The 25243-nt window shown below is 42.0% G+C and overlaps 1 protein-coding gene and 1 pseudogene across 1 annotated transcript; one reads left to right on the top strand and one right to left on the bottom strand.

Moving 5' to 3' along the window:
* Nucleotides 1-19691: 19691 nt before the first annotated feature.
* On the bottom strand, nucleotides 19692-21155 carry LOC147898091 (uncharacterized). The gene has a single exon (XM_087379439.1). The coding sequence runs from the start codon at nucleotides 21090-21092 to the stop codon at nucleotides 19962-19964; it is 1131 nt and encodes a 376-aa protein (XP_087235565.1). The 5' UTR covers nucleotides 21093-21155; the 3' UTR covers nucleotides 19692-19961.
* Nucleotides 21156-23541: 2386 nt separating this feature from the next.
* Nucleotides 23542-24480, top strand: LOC147898090 (18S ribosomal RNA; annotated as a pseudogene; the record flags this gene model as incomplete).
* Nucleotides 24481-25243: the final 763 nt, after the last annotated feature.

Genomic DNA, 25243 nt, shown 5'->3' with positions numbered 1-25243 from the left:
TAGTGTTGAGAATGATCTTCTCCAACCGAAACATTCAAAAGCAATGCTTGAAGCTCTTTTTGAAGGTGTGGGGACATATAGTCACCCATCGCATGTCAAACTCCCAAGTTATCCCAACCTGGGCCGCAGTATGGTAGGGAAGAAAAGAAATGACGCAGAAAGCCTCCGGAAATGGGTAGCTTGGAAATGGAGATGGGCCGTTGCTGCATGGAAAGCCAAGTTGTTGTCAAAACAAATCAAGGACATGGAGCGGGAGAAAAGGACCATCGACAGAAAGCCTGGACGTCAGACACCGAAAAGAGGTGCCCCCGAAACAGCAGACAAGAGTGCTTCTCCAAAAGGCGACCCGTTGGTGATTTCCCGAAACGTTGTTAAGAACTCGTCATCTCCAACTAATTTGGAGAGAGCGGTGCTGCTGCCCGTGGCTTCAATGGGGTGGCGGGCTTTGACAAAGGTTACAGATTTGGAGAAACAAGTGTCGCAAATTAGCACATGCATGAGCAGGATAATGCCGACGTTGCTTTTCTTAGTAGATAGGGCGGGAGGCAAGAAGCTGGTAGACAATTGCTTCTCGGAATGGAGAACTCTGTCAAAGAGCAAGAAGTCTGCGGCCACAAGCTGCAAGGGGGTGAAGCGTGAAATGAGAACCAAAGGCATAGGATCTGCAGCTGTCAAAGGGAAGGAGAATTGCGGGTCCAATCTGCCAAAGACGAAGCCTCAAATAAAAGCCAAGATCACGGATATTCAATCTTGCAGTTCCATATCAAAAAGCCAACAGAAGTCGAATACAGAGGCGTGTGAAGGTAGTTGCGGGAAATTTCAGCCCAAGAAAGAGCATATTTGCAGCAGCAGCAACTCCATCTCTACCAGCAAAGCCTTGCAAACCTTGCAGGTATTTCCATCCTTGCACGTCAAAAACATAGCATTGTCAAGACCGAGCCAGATTTTATGCAATTTTTCAAAAACGAAATCACAAGTACGTGTGTGTGTGTGTGTGTATTTGAGAGAGTTTCACACACACACACATATAGAGTATACAAGTCTACTTTTCTTACTAAATAGATTCCCGAATTAAAAGAAATAAAAAATGTATTAATTAGTGAAAAAGGGAGGATAGGAGGGAGGTAAAAGAACGGGTAGTTGTAAGGAGGAGATTGAATAATGAGGACTTCCCTTTTTTCCTTTAATGGAGGGCCTCTCTTTTCAAATCTTATTTATTGAAAAAGGGAGGAATGGAGGGAGGTAAAAGAAAGGGTAGTTGTAAGGAGAAGATTGAATAATGAGGACTTCCCTTTTTTCCTTTCCTAGAGGGCCTCTCTTTTCAAATCTTATTTATAAGGGTATGAATTGAAGATCCTTTTACAAGAGTTTTTTCACAACATGTCATGTAGCCAAGTGGAAAGACCGGACCAAGTTGGCTTGACAAACCCTTGTTTTCTGGCTAGTTAAACACGTTTATGTGACCACATATAAAGCTATCCATTTGAGAGTTTACAAAGCCCTTTATCATACCAGAAGTGGTCATTCCTTTTCAAAGGTATGATATCACATGATTAAAAGGGTAGAGAAGCATGGAATATATATACAATCTATACATAGGCAGGTATTATTACCCTTGGGCATTCGAACACATGTTAGGTACCTAAAATATAGGGGGCTATCCACATACATAATTAAGCCCTTTATCTAAGGGAGTAATTTATACATTAGGGGTTGCAAATGTAATAAGGGAATTTTTCTATATGTCATGGAAGGCATGTGATAGAATTCTTCTTGAAAGTGTGATTGTCTTGTGTTTTGAGACTTGTCATCAAAAATACATGAAGCATTAGAAACTTTTATACCTAGAGGATGAATAATTCTTTCGCATAATCCTAACAAGCCAAAGTTTGGTGAGCTACAACCATGCCATGGTAATTGTAAAAAATACTAGTGCCTTTTTATGACCATAAGTATAAGAGCTTCTCAAATAGTTATCTCATCAATTGATATTTGGAATTCATGTTGTGCTTGAGAGAGAACAAAATATGTAACCATAGAGTATGCATTCATCAAGAAAGGTTTTTTAAACCTCACTTTTTATTTATATATAAGGGGTTCTTATTTCTTTTTAGGAAAAATAAGATTGTAAACATATTTAAGTAAGGGTTTGGTAAATCTACAATGTGAGCTCTTGAGATGTTCTATTAAATATATCATGTCTTCATAAATTACAATTTCGGAATAGCCTTATGAATTATGATCAATGGTCAATAAATTAGCGTTGAAAATCAACATTGATGTTCTCAAACTAGAACATTTCTAGATAGTTTTAAAAAAATTCCTTTCCTAATAAAATTTCATTCCCATCCTAGTACCTACATACGTTTTAATTATAGGCACAGCAATGCTCTAGGCAAAAGAGACTATGCTTCTAAAAGTATTTATTACAGCTTATACAACAACTTACATGAGCTTCCTTGCAAGTTCAAGCACATATGTGGCAAGCATTTATACATTTGATGTGGATATGTCCATGGTATTACTTGGATGGTCAAGATATAGCATATTCATATGGGCCTTGTAAAAGTCTCAAAATATGACAATTTCCTTGGATGAAATATCATGTACGTTGATATAGGAAAACATTATGCCTCTAAATATATTCTCTAAAAGAGGAGATAAGGCAATTGGGAAATTTTCCATATTCTATGCTAAGACCATTATAAAAATATAATGTTCTAGAATTCCACTCAAATGGAAGTTTTTTATATGCCTTCTAAAATTTCTATCATCTAATTGCTTTGATACACCATCACAAAATTTGTTCTTCCTTATCCTTCCATACGTCAATGTTGATCTGCGATTGATGAAAATCCCTAATATCTTTTTTATTTTGTGTTGAGTTAAATGTTTTATATATGTTGACATGAAAACCCCAATATCTTATCAAGTTTGTGTTGAGATAAATATTTTATGTATGCTAACATCCTTACATACATTCAAAAAGTGTACAAAAAAATCTTGACTCTATTGAAAATTGATTTACTAAACTCATACATCAATCGTAACTATACTATGATGTTTCAAACATTGTATAGGAAAATTTGTGTATTTCTTTTGATGATAATGTAATTTAATAAAATGAAACTGGTAGAGGTAGGTACAAAGATTTGAAATTATGTGTTCAACATTACACAAAGATTAGCACTCTAACATGTTAGCAAAGGTTGAAATTATTTGCATAGCTTTTAAACAACCTCATATTGCCTTTATTAAACTTACGTCCTTTTCCCAAATAATTTATAGGAGTGTATAAAATTTATGGAAGGTGAAAATATGGCTCACTAATTTCACATGAATAACAAGTCATTGATACACTACCCTATATGATGAAACCTCAAATAGCAAAGTGAGCTTGGTTGTGTAAACACCTTAAAATGACTATTTGAAAGGGCGAGATCAATTTCTAAAAATTACTTAGTTGAGTTTGGATGTCTTGACATTGCTTGGGATGGAACCTTGAATATGATGAGCTTTAAATGCATACAGTTTTCACTACAACAAGAGCTAGAAGAACTTCAAAGTCTACTTGTCTTGGAGATGAGAAATCTTCAACCACAGGTATGTTACTTCTAATACTGATATTATGCTTGTGATAATACTTCTTTCTAGACTAGATTATGAAGAAAATGGTGCATAACATCAAGTAACTATGAATCTATGCAAAGGATACCTAAGATTCTTCTAATCACATATATGGAAATTTATAGTCTATAAGAAATTGAAATAGATTCTCCTAAACTATTAGTTGTAACAAAGTAAGTTGGAAACATGGTGTTTGTAAGCAGGTAAAAGATATACAATCAAAAAAATCAAATCTAAGGAATCAAGATGGAGGGGGGTGTTGGAAAAGCGCATTAACATTGGTGTGGGAAGTGTGCAACTATGTTGCACATATTCTCAACAAAGAAAAATTAAGGTTGGGATCTACAACTCAACAGCAAAATCATCATAGTGAGAATGCAAATGGGATGGGAACATCCCCCATCCATACTTTGCTTGTACCTTCCAAGCGAAAAAGGTGCAAGGAGCATAGTCAACATGTCAAGGCAAGTAGCCACCATGCCACCAATAAAGATGCTAGCATAGAGCCAACTCCCCATAATCCTACAAAAGATTGCCCTATGGGTGTTATTGTGCACGTTCCACCTACTTCCCACTTCCATGTTCGTGTTTCCGGCTCACATGACCATGCCTTACAACGTTGGCAAGGTCGCCAATGTATTGCTGCACAACATGCGGCCTCACTACGCCACCAAATTGATCGACTTCGCACACGTCATCGGATTTCCCTTACTCACTTGCAACAGCACGAATGCAACCATCACCATTCTTCTTGTCACACCATTGATAGGGTGTCCCTCCCTTGGGGACATCACCACCTTAGTCTCCACTCATGAATTAAACTACTTCATCCCTCTCTTCCTCCTCACAAGTTTGCACCATTTATTCCATGTATATTACTCTTTTAACACCCACTTATATCCTAGATTTCATCATTCATGAGCTAGAAATACCTTTAGGTTATGGAAAACTATTTTTTATAAATTACTTTTTCTAATTACTGGTTTTGAGAGATTATGTAAAGTATAATTTGTTGCAATATTGAGAAAGTAAAACCATTAGCCTTTCTTGCTATAGTATTTAAAGATTAAAAAACCTGTAATATTTATTGAAAGTAAGTTTTGCTTGATAGTTGGATTTACACTAAGGAGGCCTCCCAACAATTATATTGTCTAAAAAGAGGTATGTAAAAGGAGAATGTGTATTATTGTATGATAATAAAAGCTTGGGGGCATTCACTATGTTAAAACCCCAATATAGCATGTGCATTTGGTGTGCGCTCAAAGGGTATTTAAGAAATGCATTGGCTATAGATTTTTGTAACCAATATTCACCCCTTCTATAAATTTTGAAATGATAAAAGTACCCCTTTTAGAGAAAAAACATTCACTGTTGTCTAGATGGCCTCCTTCCTATGCTTAAGCGTTTGTGTCGTTTTAGCTAACATCCAATTTTGACTAAACAAGACTTCTTTTGGTGCATGAAGCACTTTGTTCCAATTGGTTTTAAAAACATTATGTTTTATCACATGCATGCTTGCAAAAATATACCATCACAGCCTTGAGCCATTTATGAGAAGGAAATATATTTGGTTCAAGGTTGCCTTCTTGTGTTTGTCCATTATTCACCCATTGGAATTGAAATAGTATAGAACGGCTATGGAATGTTAGGTGAGTCTTAGAGGCCCTCCTATAAAATTCTTTCGTAATTCATCTCATAATTTTCACTCAAAATTGAAAACATAAGCACTATCTATGAAAGTTGACTTGAATAGTAGATAATTAAAGCAAATGACCTAGGTTGTTTTCAACAAGTGGATGATGAGATACTCATAGTGCTCATGTGTCGAATAGTAGATAATTGAAGCAAATGACCTATGTTGTTTTAAAAAGTGGATGATGAGATCCTCATAGTGCTCATGTGTTGAATATAGTATCTTTAGTAACAGTACATGTAAAGGTCTAGCTAAGCCTGCTCTTATATGAAGTTACTTGAGTAGTTTCTCTCTCCATAAGCATTGTAACTCTATCTTCTCATTGAGCCTTATTGTCATTTGTCCATCTCTATCAATACCCATTTCACTAATTTTGGACTTTTTCTCTTCATTTTGAACAAGCTCCAAAACCCCTCCCAACTAAAAAACCAAATTTGAAGACACTATCTTTCATAATAGTAAGGCAAAAAATAGGCTATGGAAGGAAACACACTTGTACTTGAATAAGACTTCAAGAAAAGGAACAACTATGTGCAAAGAATAGTAGTTTCATGTCTTTGATTAGGCTAATATGCCCCAACCAACAATGCCATAAAGAAGTGCTTGGTTGCTCGATTATTGCAACAGCATGATCAGACACCCCTGATACATGTAAGGGATACAATGTCCCAAACTTGGCACCTCTTGCCAAAACCAAAGAGCCCTTTTGAATTTTCCCACTCTGAAAGCCAAAGGTGGTCTGAAAACCAACATCATCTAGCTGACCCACTAAAATGAGACTCTTGGTCAGCTTAGGCACATGTCTCACATTTTTTAAAACAAATGCAGACCCACTTGCAAAATAAAACTTTATGTCACACCTGCTCCCACTATGTCACATGCATAGTTATTTCCAAGATGCACACAACCTGTCTTTCCACTGTCATAAGTGAAGGACCATATCCTATGGGGAGTAACATGGAATGAAGCACCAGAATCCAAAATCCAATCTTAGGAATATGCATCATCTGAAGTGGTAAGCAAATATGCAGGTAGACTAGACATGAAGAGAATGCCATTGTCACTATTATTAGTGATGACGGCATTGATTTCCTTGATCTTCACTTTTCATTTGTCCTCCCTTGGACTATCTTCCTTCTTATTTGCACTCATGTTTTTCTTTTTCTTGTCCTTTTGCTCTCTTTTTAGCTTGTAACAATTCTTTTTTATGTGGCCCTTCTTGCCACAATGGTAATGTTCAGTGTTCCATGCCATGGATTTGCTATGAGACTTCTCTCTTTCTTGGGACCTCCCCCTAAACTGTGATCTATAAAACCCCTACCTGTCAGCTCTTATGTGATTCCGTGAAGATTTGGAAAAGTTCCGTATCTCTCAGACATTGAATCGTATTTTTCTCTGTCAAAAATCCATTTAAAGGTTCAAACCTTTGATTTTTTTGATTACAAGTCAATGTGCTCATTCATGGTTTGCATTGGGTTGTAGTCGGGCCATTGGATGCATTGCGATTCTTGTTGGATGCTCTAATAGGTCCAGATTGCGTTGTGGGATGCTTTATTGATGGACGTTTAGCACACAGATGCTATTTTATGCTGAGGGACAATTTTAACACATTGTAGTTGATGCACTGATAGTGCCATGCTCTCTTGGATGAGACATTATTGATGCTTATGCCCATAGACGATGTTTATGCTTGAGGAATTTGGCTCTATTGGCATTGGGTTTGCCATTGTTTTGTCATTATAGGTTGACATTTTCTTTTGGGATAGATTTGCTTGTATGGATGAATAGTATATGCACATGAGTCAGATGCATTTTGATGCTTTGAGCCTTTGAGGTTTGGTGATATTACCTTCCATTTTGGCATACACATTTGGGTGCACCTAGTATTTGGTGTGATTCTTTCTTGCAGGCACTGGAACAAACAGTTTTGGAAATTGTGGTCCCAATCACCGGGTCCAACACATAGACCAAAAAATTTTCTTGCAAACAGATCTGTTTGTAAACACCAACGGAGTGCAAATGATGAGCAACATAGAAGTTTTAGGACCTCATGAGTCCACCAAAACTGACAAATTTGTGAATGGTTGCTTTAAACTTGAGTTCCAACACACTGGCAAAAAAATGTTAAAGCAGAGATAGTGAGTCAGAAATTCAACGGAATCATGGTCCCAATCACCGAGTCCCAACACATGGACCAAAAAACGTTTTTGCAAATAGATTTGTTTGTAAACACCACTGGATTGCAAATGATGAGCAACATAGAAGTTTTAGGACTCCCGAGTCGATTAGAACTAACAAATCTACAAATGGTTGCTTCAAAACTTGAGTTCCAACACACTGGCAGAAAAATGTTAAAGCAGAGATAGTGTCATAAATCCAACGAAATGATCCCAAATTAAAGGTTTTGGACTGGCCCTCCTACTGCTTGGCCGATTGGAGCCCTGATTTGTGCTGCGCTCCAAGCCCAAGAACTTTTTTAGGGGTTGTATGCCCCACAACTAGCCAGACCCAAGTAGACCAGGCCTCTAGACTACTGACTGTAGTATGTCTCTCTGCCGGCCACCCTTGCCTATAAATTTGGCTCTTGTCCCACCTAATCCATGCTGCTCTACTAATTGTTCCACCTTTTGCCAACTCATCTGAAATCTTGCGGCAACCCATGTTGTACTTGTTGTACACATGCACGCACATGCGTGCTCGTGTGTTCGTGTGTGTGTGCGTGTGCGTGTGTTTGTAGGTGAAACTCGTCTTGAAATTTTTTAATAGTTCTATTTGAAACCTATGGAATGCATTTCTGGTAATTCTACTATAGGCAAATCATAACGTAGATGTGTATTTCAAGAAAGCTGAAAGTGTAACCTAGCGTAGATGGTCACGATTCCCAATTTAAGCAAAGCATCGCTTGTGGCATTGTACAGACGCAACACCTATTGAAATATGGGCCAAACGCCTTGCTAACCCTTGTGCGGCTTTGCTAGATAGAATTGGCAATGGCTGGAAAAGGCGCCCTGGAACATAGAGAGCTCATATACATGGATATAAGTGAGGTGGAAACCCCTCTCCTTCATCACGTCGGCTTTCTGGGAGTTGGAGAGGGCATGCGTTCTTAGGAGACGAGGGATTGGGACCCTTGTACTCACCGCACCCCATTTGGAACACATGGCATCCTTTAGTGGTATTAGAGCCTAAATATGAGACTATGGCATTTTTGTGTCTATTCCAAGGGTGACCGTTTGACATTTTCTAGCTGTCTCTGGTGGACTGTGACTGTGCTATAGAGTTGTCGCAATCGATGGCAACTATTAAGTGCGACTTTGCTCAGCAGCAACTACTTGCACCGTGGTGATTAGATGTCTATGTTCGGTTGGGCCAAACTTTGAGGCACTTTGGGGCTACTTTGGTTTGTTGTCCTCTGTGCGGTTTGTCTTGCATCACCCTTGGTAACCCCTTATATGGCTTGGTTTATAGAATTGGCAAAGGGTGGAAAGGCACCCTTGGTGTTGGGGTGGAAAGCCATTACAAATGGGCACCTTTGGTGTCCTTGGATATAAGTAGGGTGGAAACCCCTCTCCTACATGCCACCAACTTTTTGGTAGTTAGAAAGGGCATGCATGGTTAGCAGACGAGGGACTGGTACCCCCCATACTTGGCACACCATGTTTGGACATGTGGTAGCCTTTAGCACGTACATAACTCACCATAGTGCACTGCATTAAGAATTGTCATTGCACTGTAGACTCAATACCCAAACCCCAATTCATGAAAGGGAAAAGAGGACTTGCATGGATGTGATGCATGTAGCACAATTTAAGAAAGTCAGAATGGAGCCCAGATTATGGCATTGTGCACATGCAGCAAGTCATCAAAGAACCATAAAATGCACCATACCGCAAACGTAGACGATTGCGCAAATTCTATGGAATATTAAAATTCCTTGGACAGAAGCGTGCTCATAGCACTACATGCATTGTGGAGTTGTGGACTGATTCAAGGAGTATAATGAGATGGCCTTGTAGCTTGGTTATGCAAGGTGAGTGGTGAAGAACTACAAGCAATTGCATGTCGCAAAAGGTGGTGGTGTGTTTTGTAAGGATTTTTTTTTGTTTTGAAGTGCCATGCCAAAATTTTGAAGGTACTGTATGTTCCGTATGAAGGAATAAGATCCAATTTCGACCGAATAATGAATTTTACATTATAAACCTACTTCCTTGGTTGCTTACCCTTATCGAAAGGGTTTTTATTACCCTCTGATTCATTAGGACAAATGATCTTTACTTGAACACTTAATGGCATAGCCTACATCTTCATTGCCTTTCTATACTAGTCAAAAGGTAACATAAACCTTTACCCCCAAAACCCTTCTATATCTTAGAGGACTAGAAGGCTCAAACTTTGGCTTTCATCTGAAAGAAGGTTTTTAAGCTTGATTGGGTTGAAAGACACAACTTTCAACTAGGGCTCTAGACTTTGCTACAAAATCATCATAGATCTAAGCAAATCTGATAGCTGGTCGTCTACCTATAGTCATCTTTAAGTCCACATATAAATCCCCTAATTTATATGAAACTCACTAAGGCCTTCTAATCTCACGTTACCTAACAACATAATAGTGATTCAATTGAATCTTTTCTATACTTCTGCTTCCCATCGTACGTGCCTTTGTACAATGGGTATGATACATTTCGCATGCCTTGAGCAATCCCATACCTCCCGACAATTTTCTTGTTTATTCTTTGCAAGGAATTCCTTGAGAAAAACCTTTTCAATTCCATCCATGTACGAGAGACTTGCTTACTATCATGCAAGTTCATCCACTACTTATAAGCTTTGTATAGAGGGCATCGTTATGCCTATCTTTTTCTCATTGACTCTTTGTAAGCATTACTACGACTAGTCAACACAAAAGAGCCCTCACCATGTGGTATTATTGGCACAATACTAGGAGTTGATGAGGTAAGAATCATCCTTTGAATGTCCTGCCTAACTTGATCTTCAAATAACTTATTCAGTAGCGTAGTTTAAATAGTAATTGAGTCATCAAGATGGGAGATTGTCTTTTTAAAAGACTCAATTTTGAGTAGGATTCTCAACATTACTAAAAGTTCATGTGAGGATAGCATGATGGATAAATACGAAACAACTTGAGATTTCAAAGAAGATAATAAATTTCAAACAATCAAAAGTTTATATTCAAGCTTCTATCCAAATCTTTATCATTATTTATCAAACAAGATATTGAGAAATATACTTCAATTTATTGCCCTAAACAAAAGGCTACCCAAAATTTTCGACTAATGCAAGTCCTAATAAGAAAGGGCATTTTCAAATAAATTGTGTAGTTCAATCCTATTCAAAGTTTGCAGCTATAGTATAATTCATAGTGTATCATTATTGTACCCTATTTAGAAGTTTACAACTCTCTCGTACAGATTTCTCTTAAAATACAATGTCCTCCCATACATACTTGCCTTCCAAGAATGGCCGACTTAAACATACTAAACAACATAATATCAAAAACTGGTAAACCTTGACATAGAAAGGAAATAGAAGGCAGTGAGTCGAGGCCTCACACATGCTGGCAAGTCTAAAATATAATATAAGAAGGATACGAACATTGCTACCCACATGAGAGCTCCTCACCATCCCCCTTCATCCCATCCTATGCTATGTGTCATCCTTCCGCATGTCCTCATTTGGGGCTCACAAGTGGGCTCCAAGGGAAGGACCCTGACTTTGCCTTCATTCAGCAGCGGATCTAGCAGTTGAGCAGTACCTCTACCTCACCATCACGTCAGGAATCGGGATAGCCAGCCCATCCCAAAAGGTGTCACAGGAACCACTTGAAGATCATTCAAGTGGCTGACAAACACAGAGTCCATGTAGACCACTTTTGGGAGCCCTAGAGAGCCCCCTGGACTAGAACCAAGATTAAATTTTGAATTTGGATCCTACTAAGGTCTAGAGTAATGATGATCCTGATAGGTCAACCAGATGGATGGTCTGTAGGTATGGAACATTACAGATGCAATTGATGGACGCATCAGATTCGCAAGTGACAATACCAATGGGCCCTCAATTTCAATAATTGTTATACAATTAATATTTCCCAGAGGGATTAGAATCTGGTTAAAGAAAAAGCTTCTCTATGATTATTGGCCAGTGTCATTGAAGCTGATCAATTTACTAAAGCCAATGAAGTTTAGAATGAGAACTTCAGTTGCTTGATATTTTGGAGTATTATGGATTGCCTGTGGCAAGGAGTCTTGGAAAAGACCTGCCCAATGGATTTTGGGCAGTATATATACCCAATGGATATTAGGTAACGTGACAAGTAACTTAACTAATAATCGTGACATTCGGTAAGGTCGTCACTATTGACTTTCTGTTAAGGAAAGTTTATAAGAATGCAGTAATCAGTTTCCATATCTGTGCCAAGTGTTTTGATACTTATCGTATGTACCTACAGGTAAACAGATGAATTCTGAGGGTTAACACTTACGATTCTGAGATGAATCAGAATCAGGATATTCAACTGGATGCATAAACTCTAATTTTTAAAAGTGGGAGAATGTTGTGTCCACAATTGGATTACTAGGGTCTAAGCAAGACTAGACCAACTTGGCTCAAGGCCATGCTAGCCTAGGATCTTGGATTGGGTCAGGGCAGTCTAGCCTAGGGTTTGATACTAGAGCTAGTGTGGATGAGGGTTGGATCCCGTGGATTAAGCTAGCCTAAGAATGGCCAGGCTAGTTAGGGTAGAGCATAGACATCAACTAAAGTAAACCTACTTTGGGTATGCAACCTAAGTTTAGGGTTCACTGCTAAGGATAGCCAGTGCTTGGCCTATAAGAATGGGTCAGGGGCTCAGTATCAGGGGTCCAAGGAGTGGGACTCTCTTCTGGATGTAGACCTACTGGCTAGGGAGCAGTAGCTTAGAGGTCGGGCATGTGGTATGGGACACATGTTCTGACCTTGAGACTGGCTGGCTCTAGACGTCAGGCTCAGGGGTGGCTTGACATACTGAGCCTACGGCTGGGAGGTGAGTTGCTAGCTCGAACCCCTATGGGTTGTTTCATGGGATCATCCCGCACTGCTTTGGACTCTGGATCGAAGTTGCACCCCTCTAGGGTCAGATAGTTACTTGACCAGGTTTGGGGCTGTTTCATCTATGCTTGTAGAGGATGGAGCAGACTTGTGTTAGAGAATTGCTACAGCCAACCCTTACGCAGTGGAATAAACAAAGACTTGAGATCTCACAAAGAAAACTTGAATGCCATCTCACTCCATGTGGTTGTATTGTACATAGAGGGAACACCTCAGATATGGAGAGCACACAGATAACTCAGCCAAACAGATCTCATAAACAGAGGTGATGTCTGTGCAGAAAATAGCCAAAAATGTAGGCTGAGGTAAGCCACCAAGAACAGGCTCTGTTTTGCTGGTGTAATTGTCTTAGACATCCCCTACATACTTCAGTGGCTGCTCATGGTCGTTCTGTTTCCTGTGTACCACAATCCGGCTCGGCTACAGCGGGTAGATCTGCCCTTTTGTGTACTCCTGGAGTGTCCAAAGAGTCCTGCAGAATGACTCTGAGAACCTCTTCTGCTGCAAACAGCCGCTTCTGTGCTTCCACCAGATGACTGGCGTGGACTGAACTGCCCCGAGACTAACTGAAAAATGCCAAGGGGGCCTTTTTGTAGGTGTTGCAGCCCTTGAGACCTGCTCCAATCTGCTCATAGACTGGCCGACTGGTTTGTGAGCCAACCAGCTTTCCCCAGACTGGACCGACCCAGTCTGTGGCTTTCCTGCCCTACAGACACTGAGCTGGGGCCTATTTAAGGTCCCATGCAGGCGCCTTACAGCTGCTGCCTTCTGCAGGCCTTACAGCAGCCCTGCTGCCCACTATGCCTATGCTAGCCAGCAGCCACCATTGGCCAGCCTCCTCCACAGGTCTGACGATCTGTCTCTGCTGCTGCACTTCTGGAATCTGCAGTAGGCTCTCCAATCAGCCATACTGCTGTACCACCTGCAATACCATTTGCACCTTCTGTACCTGCTGCTGTGCCAGCCCAGGTACCTTCACATCCTTGGCTATACAGAAGGTCTATGTGCTGGCCATGTGGCAGCCAGTCTGCAGCCCATCTGGCAGCCCTAATCTCAACCACTGTCTCATCCAGCATTATATGTCATGCTCCCCTCATGTCCTCCTATGGGGGGCTCGCAAGTGGGGGTTGACCCTCATATAACAACAGTATTTTAGCCCATTGTAATAAGCAGCAAGGAAATACTCTCCCGGGGAACAGGAGGACAGAAAGAAGCCCAGTGGGGCAAGTATGGGGTGGGGTAGCTGCAACCAAGTATTGTGTCGTGATTAAAAGCCTTCATCTTTCTTGCATCCATTACTAAAATGCATAGATATAAACACACGTCCACAACCGCAGCAGTAAATAGCAGGCACCATGGATGCGTCTGGCAGTTTGAAGTAGGTATGTTACATCAACATCACGAAACAGACACCACATTAATTGAAAATCTTTCACCATCCAACGCATTTAGTGCAGCGGTACAACTATATGATACATGAACAGACCCTATATGCAACTCAATCTGCTGCTCCTAACAGTAACAATAGTTCAACCAAGAAGTGTAAAACTTTTCTATCCCCGTTCCTATCGAAGGCTCAGCAATTGTTACGTGTACTTACTTTATGGCATATGGCAACCTGATCAGATTCCTTTTGCAAGTACCAGTCTCATAAACCTGAAATCCCATAAGGCATGGTTGCAATCCTACATGCAAATGATTATTGACAGCAGCAAAGTCCAAAAACCAAAGGCCATAACAAACTGAGGTATTAGATTGCGAGTATAATTAGTATCAAAGCATAACTAGAATTACTATCAAGGCAGCCTAGTCATACTTCACGTCAGGAACTTTGGGTGCCACTAGCTTCATGACACGTCCCAGCACTCCTGAAACCCCTGATCTGCAAAACAAACACACACAACGTGAGAAACTGAGCAGGCTGCTCACCACCCAACCATGACATCTACGGGATGTGATCCCGAATCAGGAGATGTCCCCTCCGAGCCACGAGCTGAGCTACTGGCACGAACTCCCAATCAGATCCAAACCAGCCTGGTGTCCCATACCACCAGGTGGCGCTGTGAAGCCTGGGATCTGCCACTGGGCCTTGGGCTACGCTAAGATGTAGGCGCGCGTCCGCGACTCAATCCAGGATCAGACCTAGCACCTGGGAACAAAACTTGCTCCCATCGGCACACTGAGAACTGAACCCCCTAGGCCCTTTTTATAGACTCAGGCCCCAAGTGCCAAAAATAGCGAAGACCCCAAACTGGTTCGTACCCTTGCCACTCAACCCGAGAATCAAGCCTGCCTAGCTCTAAGCCTCCCCAGGCTACCTGAGCTAGTCTTGTGTACCCAGTACACGTCATATACCAATCCATGCACATGACATACTCCCCCTCCTCTAAGAACTCACTCCTGAGTTCGCTAAAAAACCCGGAAATGTTCTTTGGAGGTTTTGTAATGTCTCCCATGTTGCATCCTCCTCAACACGATCCTTCCACTTGATCTTGTATTCCGTGATAGATCGATTACGAATCTGTCTGTCACGAAATTCAAGAATACACTCAGGTTCGTGTGGAATAAAAGTCAAATCTGTAACTTCTATTATCTCGTGAGGAGAAACAAGTTGATCATCCGCACCCAAGACTTCTTTCAGTCTACTGACATGAAAGACTGGATGTACTTTAACATCAGGAGGCAATTCTAGTCGATATGCAACTGGTCCAATTCTTTTAATTACCTTGAATGGACCACTGTATCTGGGGGATAATTTAGGAACCAAACCAGTACTTAGGCTCTTGGATTCCTTAGGAATTCGCAAATATACCATCGTTCCTTCAGAGAACTCTCTAGGTGAATGATGTTTATTAGCATAAATCTGTCCCGATCTTGGGCACTTCTAATAGAGTCCTTGGCAAACTGCAACATTTCCTGCATGTCTAGCAAGAAGTGCTTAGCAGCATCATTTTGAATTCCTTTTAATCCAACCATAACTGGTGACTTAGGTTAAAACCCGTACATAAGCATAAAAGGACTGTAACCAGTACTAGAATGCTTTGCACTGTTGTAAGCAAATTCTATCATAGGTAGATAATCTTCCCATGAAGACTGTCTCTTAGATACATATGCCCGAAGCATGTCTTCAACCAACTGGTTAACCTTCTCTGTACTGCCATCGGATTGTGCATGATCTGAGGAACTCATACTTAGAGTAGTTTCTAACTTCTCAAAAACAAGTGTCCAAAAGTTACTTGTAAACTTTGAGTCCCTGTCACTGACTATGTCAGATGGCAAACCATACAGCTTAAACAAGTGGTCCACAAACTTGTGAGCCAGCTGAACACCTGAAATAGTTGTTCTAGTAGGTAAGAATCTAGCAATTTTTGTCAAACGGTCAACTATGACCCAAATGGAGTCATGACCCTTGCGCATACAAGGCAAACCAGTAATAAAATCCATGGAAATACTTTCCCATTTATTACCACAGTAATGGCTGTAATAAGCCTGCGCTTCTAAGGCGTTTTGCCTTAGTAACCTGACATAGGGCCCTGAGAAGAGGGAATTTTATCACACTGAATACAAAATTGGGTGTCCTTATCTACAAAAGAAAGGGTATGCTCCTTATCTACAAAAGAAAAGGTATGCTTATCCAATCTGAATATTGTGGGTTTTAAACCACTCTATTCCGATTAACAAGTCTACATGCTCCAGGTGCATAACATAACACGTAAGAGCCCCTGTGTAAGCTTGAATCCGGATAGGAAGCACTTCAACCTTGCGATCCCAAAACTGCTTCCCAGCTGGAAGCTGCACCTCATAGGTGTGATCGCTAGATACCGTGGATAGCCCCATCTTCTGCACAAATTTGTAATTAACAAAGTTGTGAGAGCTGCCCGGATCAAAGAGAATGTGAACCTGTTGGTCCATAACTTCTCCATAAACTCGGAAAAGATCATGGGAACCAAACAACGAAGTATTGAAAGTGCAATTACAAGAAAGTAGGCAGGTAATGACATTTACAGAAATACCTGTCATCGAAACTTGGTTCGCTCCCTTGGCTTTGGTACCTGGACCCACCTGGAGCTTCGGTCCAAGCACTAACTTTTGATTCTTGCGCTTTGGATATTCATTCTTGGTGTGGCTCCGCTCCTCACAATAGAAGCAACGTCCTTCCTTCTTTAGCTTCAATGTGCGAAGGAAACGGGCTCGACCATTCTTTGCCTGAGTCAAGTTTTTCTTGGAGGCGTTGTCTGTAGACTTCGTCTCCCCGGTACCAATCGTAGGCTGAAAGAACTTTCGTTTGTTCTTTCCACTCGTGTCGGAAACTGTAGTTGCTTTTGCACCGGCCATGGTATCATCATAAATACGCGCATAATTCATGGCCTCTTGCAACGTTGTACATTTGTTGTTCTTGATTTGCAAATTGTACGAATCTGGCAAACCATCCACAAAGAAACCTAACAAGGTCACTGGATCCATCTTTGTGGCCTTGGTCTGCAAATCTCGAAACCTTTGAAGATAAACTTCAAATGACAAGTTCAGCTTTGACATATCAAGGGCTTTAAGCTTGCCAACAATATCATAATCGTCCTCCTTCTAGATCCCTTCGAAATCTATCCATGTATCCGGCTTAGGTTGGAGTTCCTTCCACCATAGCAACGCCTTTCCTGACATGAAGCCGGCTGCAAGCTGGATTTTCTTTTCATCTGGGTACGGGTGGAACTGGAAGTGTACCAGCCACTTGTGTAACCAAGTGTCAACAACCTCCTTAGTTCGAACTTTTGATCTCCCGGAAAAGGGTCTGGAGTTATGTTCGGACCTAGCACTAAAGCCATGGCATCCACATGCGTGAGTGCCTGCACAGTGCTAGCCAGAAGAGTGAGAGTCGCCTGAATCCCTTGGAGTTGCTGTGTCAACCCCGTTTGATTCGCATTAACCTGCTCGAATTTTCCATCCAGAGCAGTGGTGAATTCACTGAAGGTCTTCTTCGTAATCAGATCATCATAAAGACCCTGGTCTTCCTCTCCCACAAGAGTGTAATCCAAGTTCTGATCTCCCATGGTAAACTCGGGATTTGCATAATCAGACATATCTGAAATCTGATTTGAAACGAATATAAACTGAGAGAAATAACTGGGGGAATCGAAGCTAGAAGGAGAGTGGAGCAAAGAAAAACCGTCCCAAGAGATGCTGACGAAAGAAGATGCTGAAAACTGGTGAACAGCGGGCGCAAATAATCCCGGAGTCCTCTTGCTGAATTCGCTGCAGGCTGCAGAGTATGGAGATCTGCAGCAATCCGTACTGTACAAAATCCTCCTGTTGGCCGTACTGTTGACGCAAACAGTACGGATGCTGACGTGGACTGTACGGATGCTAACACGATCCGTACGGTTGCTGACGCGATCCGTACGGTAGCTGACGTAGGTGTACGGTAGCTGACGCAGGTGTACGACAGCTGACACGGGTTGTACGACAGCCTATCGCAGGCTGTCCCGAATCCTGATGGCGCAATCAAGTCGTTGGGCAAGGAGGGCTTCTCGCACAAAGCTATGGCTGAGCTTGGGACCTTGCCAAGCTATATAGGGAATAGGGCAGCTAATCTAGGAAACCCTGCTTCCCAGAAAAGCTCACCCTCCCAACTTTGGAGGGTGGTGCTTTTTCGAAAAAAGCATCACCTCCCACAGAGTGGCCGCACCCTGTTCCAGCCCCTTGCGCATCACCCTGCCCTGGCCGAAACTCCTTCCAGCCATGGCGCACCACACAGCCTCACGCCTCTGCGTTCTCTACCCCCACGCAGCCCTGACCAGCCACGATCTGCACGCCTGCCACTCAGCTCCTCTATCGCCTCTCCTACTTGCACCTCCGCTCTCTCTCCCAACTACGCTCATCCCTCTCTCACCTAAACCCTTCAGCAAATTCGAATCACTCTCTCTTTCTCCTACCTTTTCCCCTACATCCTGACCAGGTGCCTGATAACCCATGAACCAACCAGAATTTGCAGTAGCAAATTTCGAATTTTAGGGCATACCTGGAGGAAGAAATCGTCCAAAGTATTCGCATCAGAAATTCCTACCTCAGGAGGTGGCTCTGATACCAACTGACACGTCCCAGCACTCCTGAAACCCCTGATCTACAAAACAAACACACACAACGTGAGAAACTGAGCAGGCTGCTCACCACCCAACCATGACATCTACAAGATGTGATCCCGAATCAGGAGACGTCCCCTCCGAGCCACGAGCTGAGCTACTAGCACGAACTCCCAATCAGATCCAAACCAACCTGGTGTCCCATACAGTGGCGCTGTGAAGCCTAGGATCTGCCACTGGGCCTTGGGCTACGCTAAGATGCAGGCGCGCGTCCGCGACTCAATCCAGGATCAGACCTAGCACCTGGGAACAAAACTTGCTCCCATCGGCACACTAAGAACTGAATCCCCTGGGCCCCTTTTATAGACTCGGGCCCCAAGCACCAAAAATAGCGAAGATCCCAAACTGGTTCGTACCCTTGCCACTCAACCCGAGAATCAAGCCTGCCTAGCTCTAAGCCTCCCCAAGCTACCTGAGCTAGTCTTGTGTACCCAGTACACGTCAGATACCAATCCGTGCACATGACACTTCAGTATTATTAGTCTATGCATAACTGGAAGCAAACAACGATTTATCATTTCAACCAAATGCAGGAGTCTACTCCTATTTCAGTGCATGTGTAAATTATACGCATTTACCCTTCAAAAGCCATCAACCAAATGCAGCAGTCTACTATTTCAGCAAAGTTTTCATATCCCTAGTCCTATCTTTTGATGTTAATTAGCAGTCTTCGGTATTATTAGTCTATGCATGACTGGTAGCAAACCAAAATTTATCATTTCAAATTGCACGTGTAAAATATAAGCATTTACCCTTCAAAATCCATCACCAGATGCAGCAGCTCCGATCCTATTCAGGGCATCTAGCATATTGTTTATCTATCCATTGCATAGAGGAGCTGTTCAACAAAAGCGGGCTCATGTTTCAATGCTACAAATGACTTTTCCCGAGAAAATAACGCCCTCCAACGAGAAATCTTTGCAGCTTGATGACTTGAGAGAAGGTGAGAATGCATGCACAGGTAACACAAGCATTGCCACTTTTACAGACGGGTACATGACCACGAAAGCTTGATGTACACAAGAGATACAGATACTTACGACAAGCGGTAAACAAGTTCATGATTCTGCACAAAGCTTCTACTGATTAAAGCAAAAGAAAAGTGTCCAGGAGAACACCAGTAACTCCTTACACCCGGGAAATTTAAAAACTTAAGACGCAATTTACAAGCCATGGTTTGAAGGCGTCTTATCGAAAAACTTTTGAGTGAATGACCAAAGACACCGTGATACCAAAACCCTTTACAGATATCAACATAATGTGACCCTGTTAAGATCCTGAAAGGAGGCTCGTTTGCTTGCATCGATAGCTACATCAGGAGCTCATAGCCAGTGTTACAATGGGACGGCTCCAAATTCCAAAACTCTGAAACGAGACCTTGTTATCAAGATAGCCCCAGCAATTCATTTCTCGTCCAAGGAGGAGTCATCAACAAGCATGAGACCCTGTCTTAACTTTCTAATTTCACTAAACAGCTTTCTTCGAGCACCAACAGCGGTAATGCCTATCTCTTTCAGGTCGTCCATGGTCAGCAATGGTAAAACATCACTTCCAACTTCATGCAACTGGAAAAGGAACGAGTACTTTTCCAAACCCAGGTCTTGAAGCCAGTCCCTGACCTTAATTTCTAGCGGGGCAATACCCCTTTCCCACAAAGGCACTTGCATACGCAACTCCTGCAAGTCGCTGTTAGAAGGTTCATCATTTTCTGCGTCTCGGCCTTTCAGAATAGAGTCCACCTTCACTGCGGCCGTCTTGTTGCCCACATGATTTACCCGCGCCGCTGTGTCAGTTGCGTCCTGGAAACCTCCTTGCGAGTCGCTCTCGAAGCTGCTGGATCCCGCTTCGTTGACCCCGAATTCCTCCGACATGTCGCGAAGATTGTCTCGTTGCAAGCCTTTCATACGGTGATGTTCCCAACCCTCTGCATCTTGCAAATTGCATTCTGGACCTTCGGCAATGTCTTTCTGAGCTGCCACTCTCCAGCTACCTTCTTCATAAGCACGCACACGAGCGTTTCCGGGGCGTTTAGAGCGTACCATCATGGCACGGTCGGCATGCCTTCTCGATCCCAACTTGCCTTTCCTGCTTAGAAACCCGTTCCTCATCAAGCCCTCTCTCTTTGTGGGAGAATTAATGGGACCTGCGAGACGAGCTTTGACGCCCTTCGGAGAAGAGATGTTCTTTTGCAAGTGGTTGAGTGGGCGAGTTCTGGGAGCTCGAGCAAGACCGGCCTCCCCGTTCCCATCGACGTTGGAGCTGTCTTCATGCTTGATAGCACGTGCAGGGTCACGCTTCGCTGAGAATTGGCGTCGGGAGACCGCACTAGCGGGCTTGCCAGAAAGGGTACGCCCCCCACTCCGTTTCAGAAAATATTCTAGCACGCGGACGTTAGCAAGGGGTCCGTCCCCGATCTCGTTCAGCCGAACATTGGGGCGGCGTTGCCGTTTGGAAACTCCATCACTTGGAGGCATTTCATGGGGCGAGGCTTCGACAGGCATGGAGGCCTCTACAACCGGCTGGTCGTCTGCCATAGTTCCCCAACCTGAAAGGATTAACGTCTGCGAGACGCAAAAGGAGTCGATACTGAGAGAGAGAGAGAGCGGAAGAGCGACAACAAAAAGGGCGGAGCTACTGCGAGGAGCGAAAGTCCGAGGCAAATGATCCTGTGACGGAAGGGAGGGGGATGGCGTTGGAATTTGTGATGAGCGGCATGGCTAAAAAATGAATGAAGAAGGGGAGAGGAAGGAATGGGAGGAGGGAGTTTTGAACGGGGACGAAAACGAAAGCCTAAGACGTAGATGGAGCTACTTTTGCTCTACTCCTTACTCTTTAGGGTGTAGGGAAAATGACATGCTTCCAAAACGCTTCTTTTGAGTTCTCTCCTCCTCTCATTTCAATTGCCCTTCATAGCCTAGCCTTCCTAGCAAGATTACACTCTCAATACAAAATTTGGCCGCCTCCTACCTTGGCTTAGATGTTATCACATCCACTCCTCCTTCATTCACATGCCTTTTCATAGCAACCGTTCTACTTTTGTAAAGCTAAACATCTACATTATTACAAATTTGGAAATTCTCCTTTATTTGTGCATTAGTTATTGCCAGCCTCACTGAAAGGCACAAAAAAATGTTATGATCCCAAACCCATTGGATCCACCATAGAGAGCCCAACACACTCACATCAAGGATGATTTTTTCTTGTTAGTTTTGTTAAGAAGCGAAACTTTTATATTGGTGTTGAAAGTTTGTATGCCTTGATAAAAATAAAGGTTTGGGACATTCAACAAGATTTTAAACTTTTATGAGAAAAAATTTAAAGTTTCGCCAGGATTTACAAATTTCTTTTTGAAATTCAAAAGGAAATATGTAAAATTGTAATTTGTTCTATCAAGATTATGAAACTGAAAAAATTAGCTCAATAAACTTTCACCACGATTCTATATTAATATACAAGTATAGCTTTAATAAAAACATTCTTCACTCACATGTGTTTTGGTGGGCAGGGGTGCTAGGGTTGCAATTCTCGGCTCAGTAGAGCAAAGCTAAGGGTCACCATCCTTGAACTAATGTGACAGAGATTGCCAACAATTATTTGTTTTTAGTCTTTCGAAACTCAATAGAGGGACGGATATATATTTTAACAATAAAAGGAGGACAACTATGAATTCAGAATTTGTAAACTACAAACTCTAAATTTAGGGTTCACAAACTACAAATTTATCTCTACATTAAGGTTTGCGAATTTAGAATTTTCAAACTGTAAATTCAAACCTAAAAATTACAACTTGCAATACATTTCCAAAACAACTATGACATGTTCATATTATTAGGTCAAAGAACATTAAAATCACATGATTCAGAAGCCATAATCTATCAATCCATAAGAAGTTAAGGTTTGCATAAGAAGGTAATGGCTATCCATCCATAAGAAACCAGGTCTACATGAGATGATATTGAAAACATGAGAAATTAAGTTTTGCATCAATCCATAAAAAGCCAAGACATGCTCTCTAGACCTCATCAGCATAGACCTCATCAGCCAAGTCATCTATGTAGTCTAGATGTCCATGATGCCTCTCCACCAACTCATAATCGAATGTGCTATCTCCTGCCACATCTTCTGCATAGCAAGGCAGAACACTAAGCCCAATTAGTCAGTATCTAACCATGCTTAAATTATACACATAGATCAAATAAATTACTCACTAATCAAGAGGTGCATCAAAGTCATAGTCTGTCTCCTCATCATCTATCATGAGGACTGCTTGATTCACACTTGAAGGCCCTGCCTCTGTGAAGTTGTCTCTAAGCATGCCTTCTAAGTATCCTGTGCAAATCTCTTTGTCATTGTCCACTGCCATGCATGGACGTCCTGAGTGAATTGCTGCTTTCATCCCAGGTGTTGTACCTGCACCAAGCTCAAGCACAGAGCCTCCAATCGGACACAACAACTCCATGAACATCAACATCATGGAGCTACTCTTCTCCAACCCACCACGCCACTGTCCACCCTTTCCCTCTTTTGTGCACCGTACACTTGAAGGCAAGTAATGAGTGATGAAATAATTGTCCATGCACACCTTAAGGGATTGGGAAACTTTATTTACCCTATCAAGATAGTGATGTGCCTTCTTGCCAATCCTAGAGAACAATAGGATTTGAAAGGCGGTAATCTACATGAAACATAGATCGAAAAAGTTAATGGAGAATACTAAAATACGAACAAACAAGAACATGACAATCATGTAAATAGCCAAATGACATACCTTGACACCAAAGCCAACATTATCCGCAACATCAATGCAATCTCCCGTCTCCACGATCCATCTACATGTACTAACTATAAGATACCAATAGCTGAATGCAATTCACATAAACAGACATTATTAACTGTGATATATTGCTCACCTACAAGAAACCTGTAGTCTCATTTGTCTTGCCAAACACGGCTCGTGCCGTTTGTGTATTCGAGGGTAGCTACCTGGTTGATCCTGCCAGTAGTCATATGCTTGTCTCAAAGATTAAGCCATGCATGTGTAAGTATAAACTCTCTTGTACTGTGAAACTACGAATGGCTCATTAAATCAGTTATAGTTTCTTTGATGGTACCTTGCTACTCGGATAACCGTAGTAATTCTAGAGCTAATACGTGCACTAACTCCCGACTTTCGAAAGGGACGCATTTATTAGATAAAAGGCCGATGCGGGCTCGCCTGGTAACGCGGTGAATCATGATAACTTCCCGAATCGCATGGCCTTTGCGCCAGCGATGCTTCATTCAAATTTCTGCCCTATTAACTTTCGATGGTAGGATAGAGGCCTACCATGGTGGTGACGGGTGACGGAGAATTAGGGTTCGATTCCGGAGAGGGAGCCTGAGAAACGGCTACCACATCCAAGGAAGGCAGCAGGCGTGCAAATTACCCAATCCCGACATGGGGAGGTAGTGACAATAAATAACAATACTAGGCTTTTACAAGTCTGGTAATTGGAATAAGTACAATCTAAATCCCTTAACGAGGATCCATTGGAGGGCAAATCTGGTGCCAGCAGCCGCGGTAATTCCAGCTCCAATAGTGTATATTTAAGTTGTTGCAGTTAAAAAGCTCGTAGTTGGATCTCGGGGTGGGGTGAGCGGTCCGCCTCTTTTGGTGTGCACCGGTCGCTCCATTCTTTCTGTCGGGGCCACGCTCCTGGCCTTAGTTGGCTGGGACGTGGATTCGGCGATGTTACTTTGAAAAAATTAGAGTGCTCAAAGCAAGCCTATGCTCTGAATACATTAGCATGGAATAACGTGATAGGACTCTGGTCCTATTGTATCTTGCCAACTCAATAGCTTTTTTCTCCTCCTCACTAAAATCCTGAGTAAAATATTGAGCATCACAAGATACGAGTGTGCTTGTGTGGTACAAATAATCCTTGAGATTACTAACAACAATTGCATCTTCATTAAGCCTGCAACCATTGACTTAAATGGATCAAAATTGGTTTCATTTACAAGCACTTACCATCTCAAGGATTATACAAATAATCCAACCCTCTTGCTCAATATAGTGAACATAAACAACAAGGCTTACAAGTTAAATCTTTGCAGACCAGCAACAAGCTTAAGCTCATCCTTTGCTTCCAGTTCAATAATTTGAGCTTGCACTCTAATGTGTCTAGACTTGATATTTGTGTAAAGCTCTTCTATGCTTTCCATCCAAGATGCCGTACGATGATTTCCTTCCCACACGGAGAACATTTTGTTTGATAGAAAGCTCCATGGTGTGCCAATTATCTCTGATTCAAACTCATCATTAACTAAGCTCCAATTCTTGTCCCAACATTCTCTTGTGACATCATCAACATCCTTGGAAGACCCATCAGACATTTTGATAGATAGAATAAAAGACCCTTTTGTCGAAATGTATCCCTCTGTTTCAAATGCTCTTTTCAAAATGGTCAAATCATTCCTAATTTGATGCACAACTGGGTTTATGAGACAACGACACAAGGGAATTCGAGGAGGTGGAATTTCTTTAGTTACTGTAAGAAGCTCTAAAATATCTGCACCTGATGGTCTCTCAACACACTCTGGAATGATATCCTCCACATCATCTTTAACTCCTACTTTGTTGGATGGATCATCTATAGTTTTATCCTTGTTGTCCCCAGGATCCTCAATATCATTTTCAATGTCA

This window comes from Dipteris shenzhenensis, chromosome 9, assembly GCF_047967505.1.
Source record: "Dipteris shenzhenensis isolate YYH24624 ecotype China chromosome 9, Dip_SZ_1.0, whole genome shotgun sequence".
In the NCBI taxonomy this organism is placed as follows: Eukaryota; Viridiplantae; Streptophyta; class Polypodiopsida; order Gleicheniales; family Dipteridaceae; genus Dipteris; species Dipteris shenzhenensis.
This window is presented reverse-complemented; position numbering and strand designations above follow the sequence as displayed.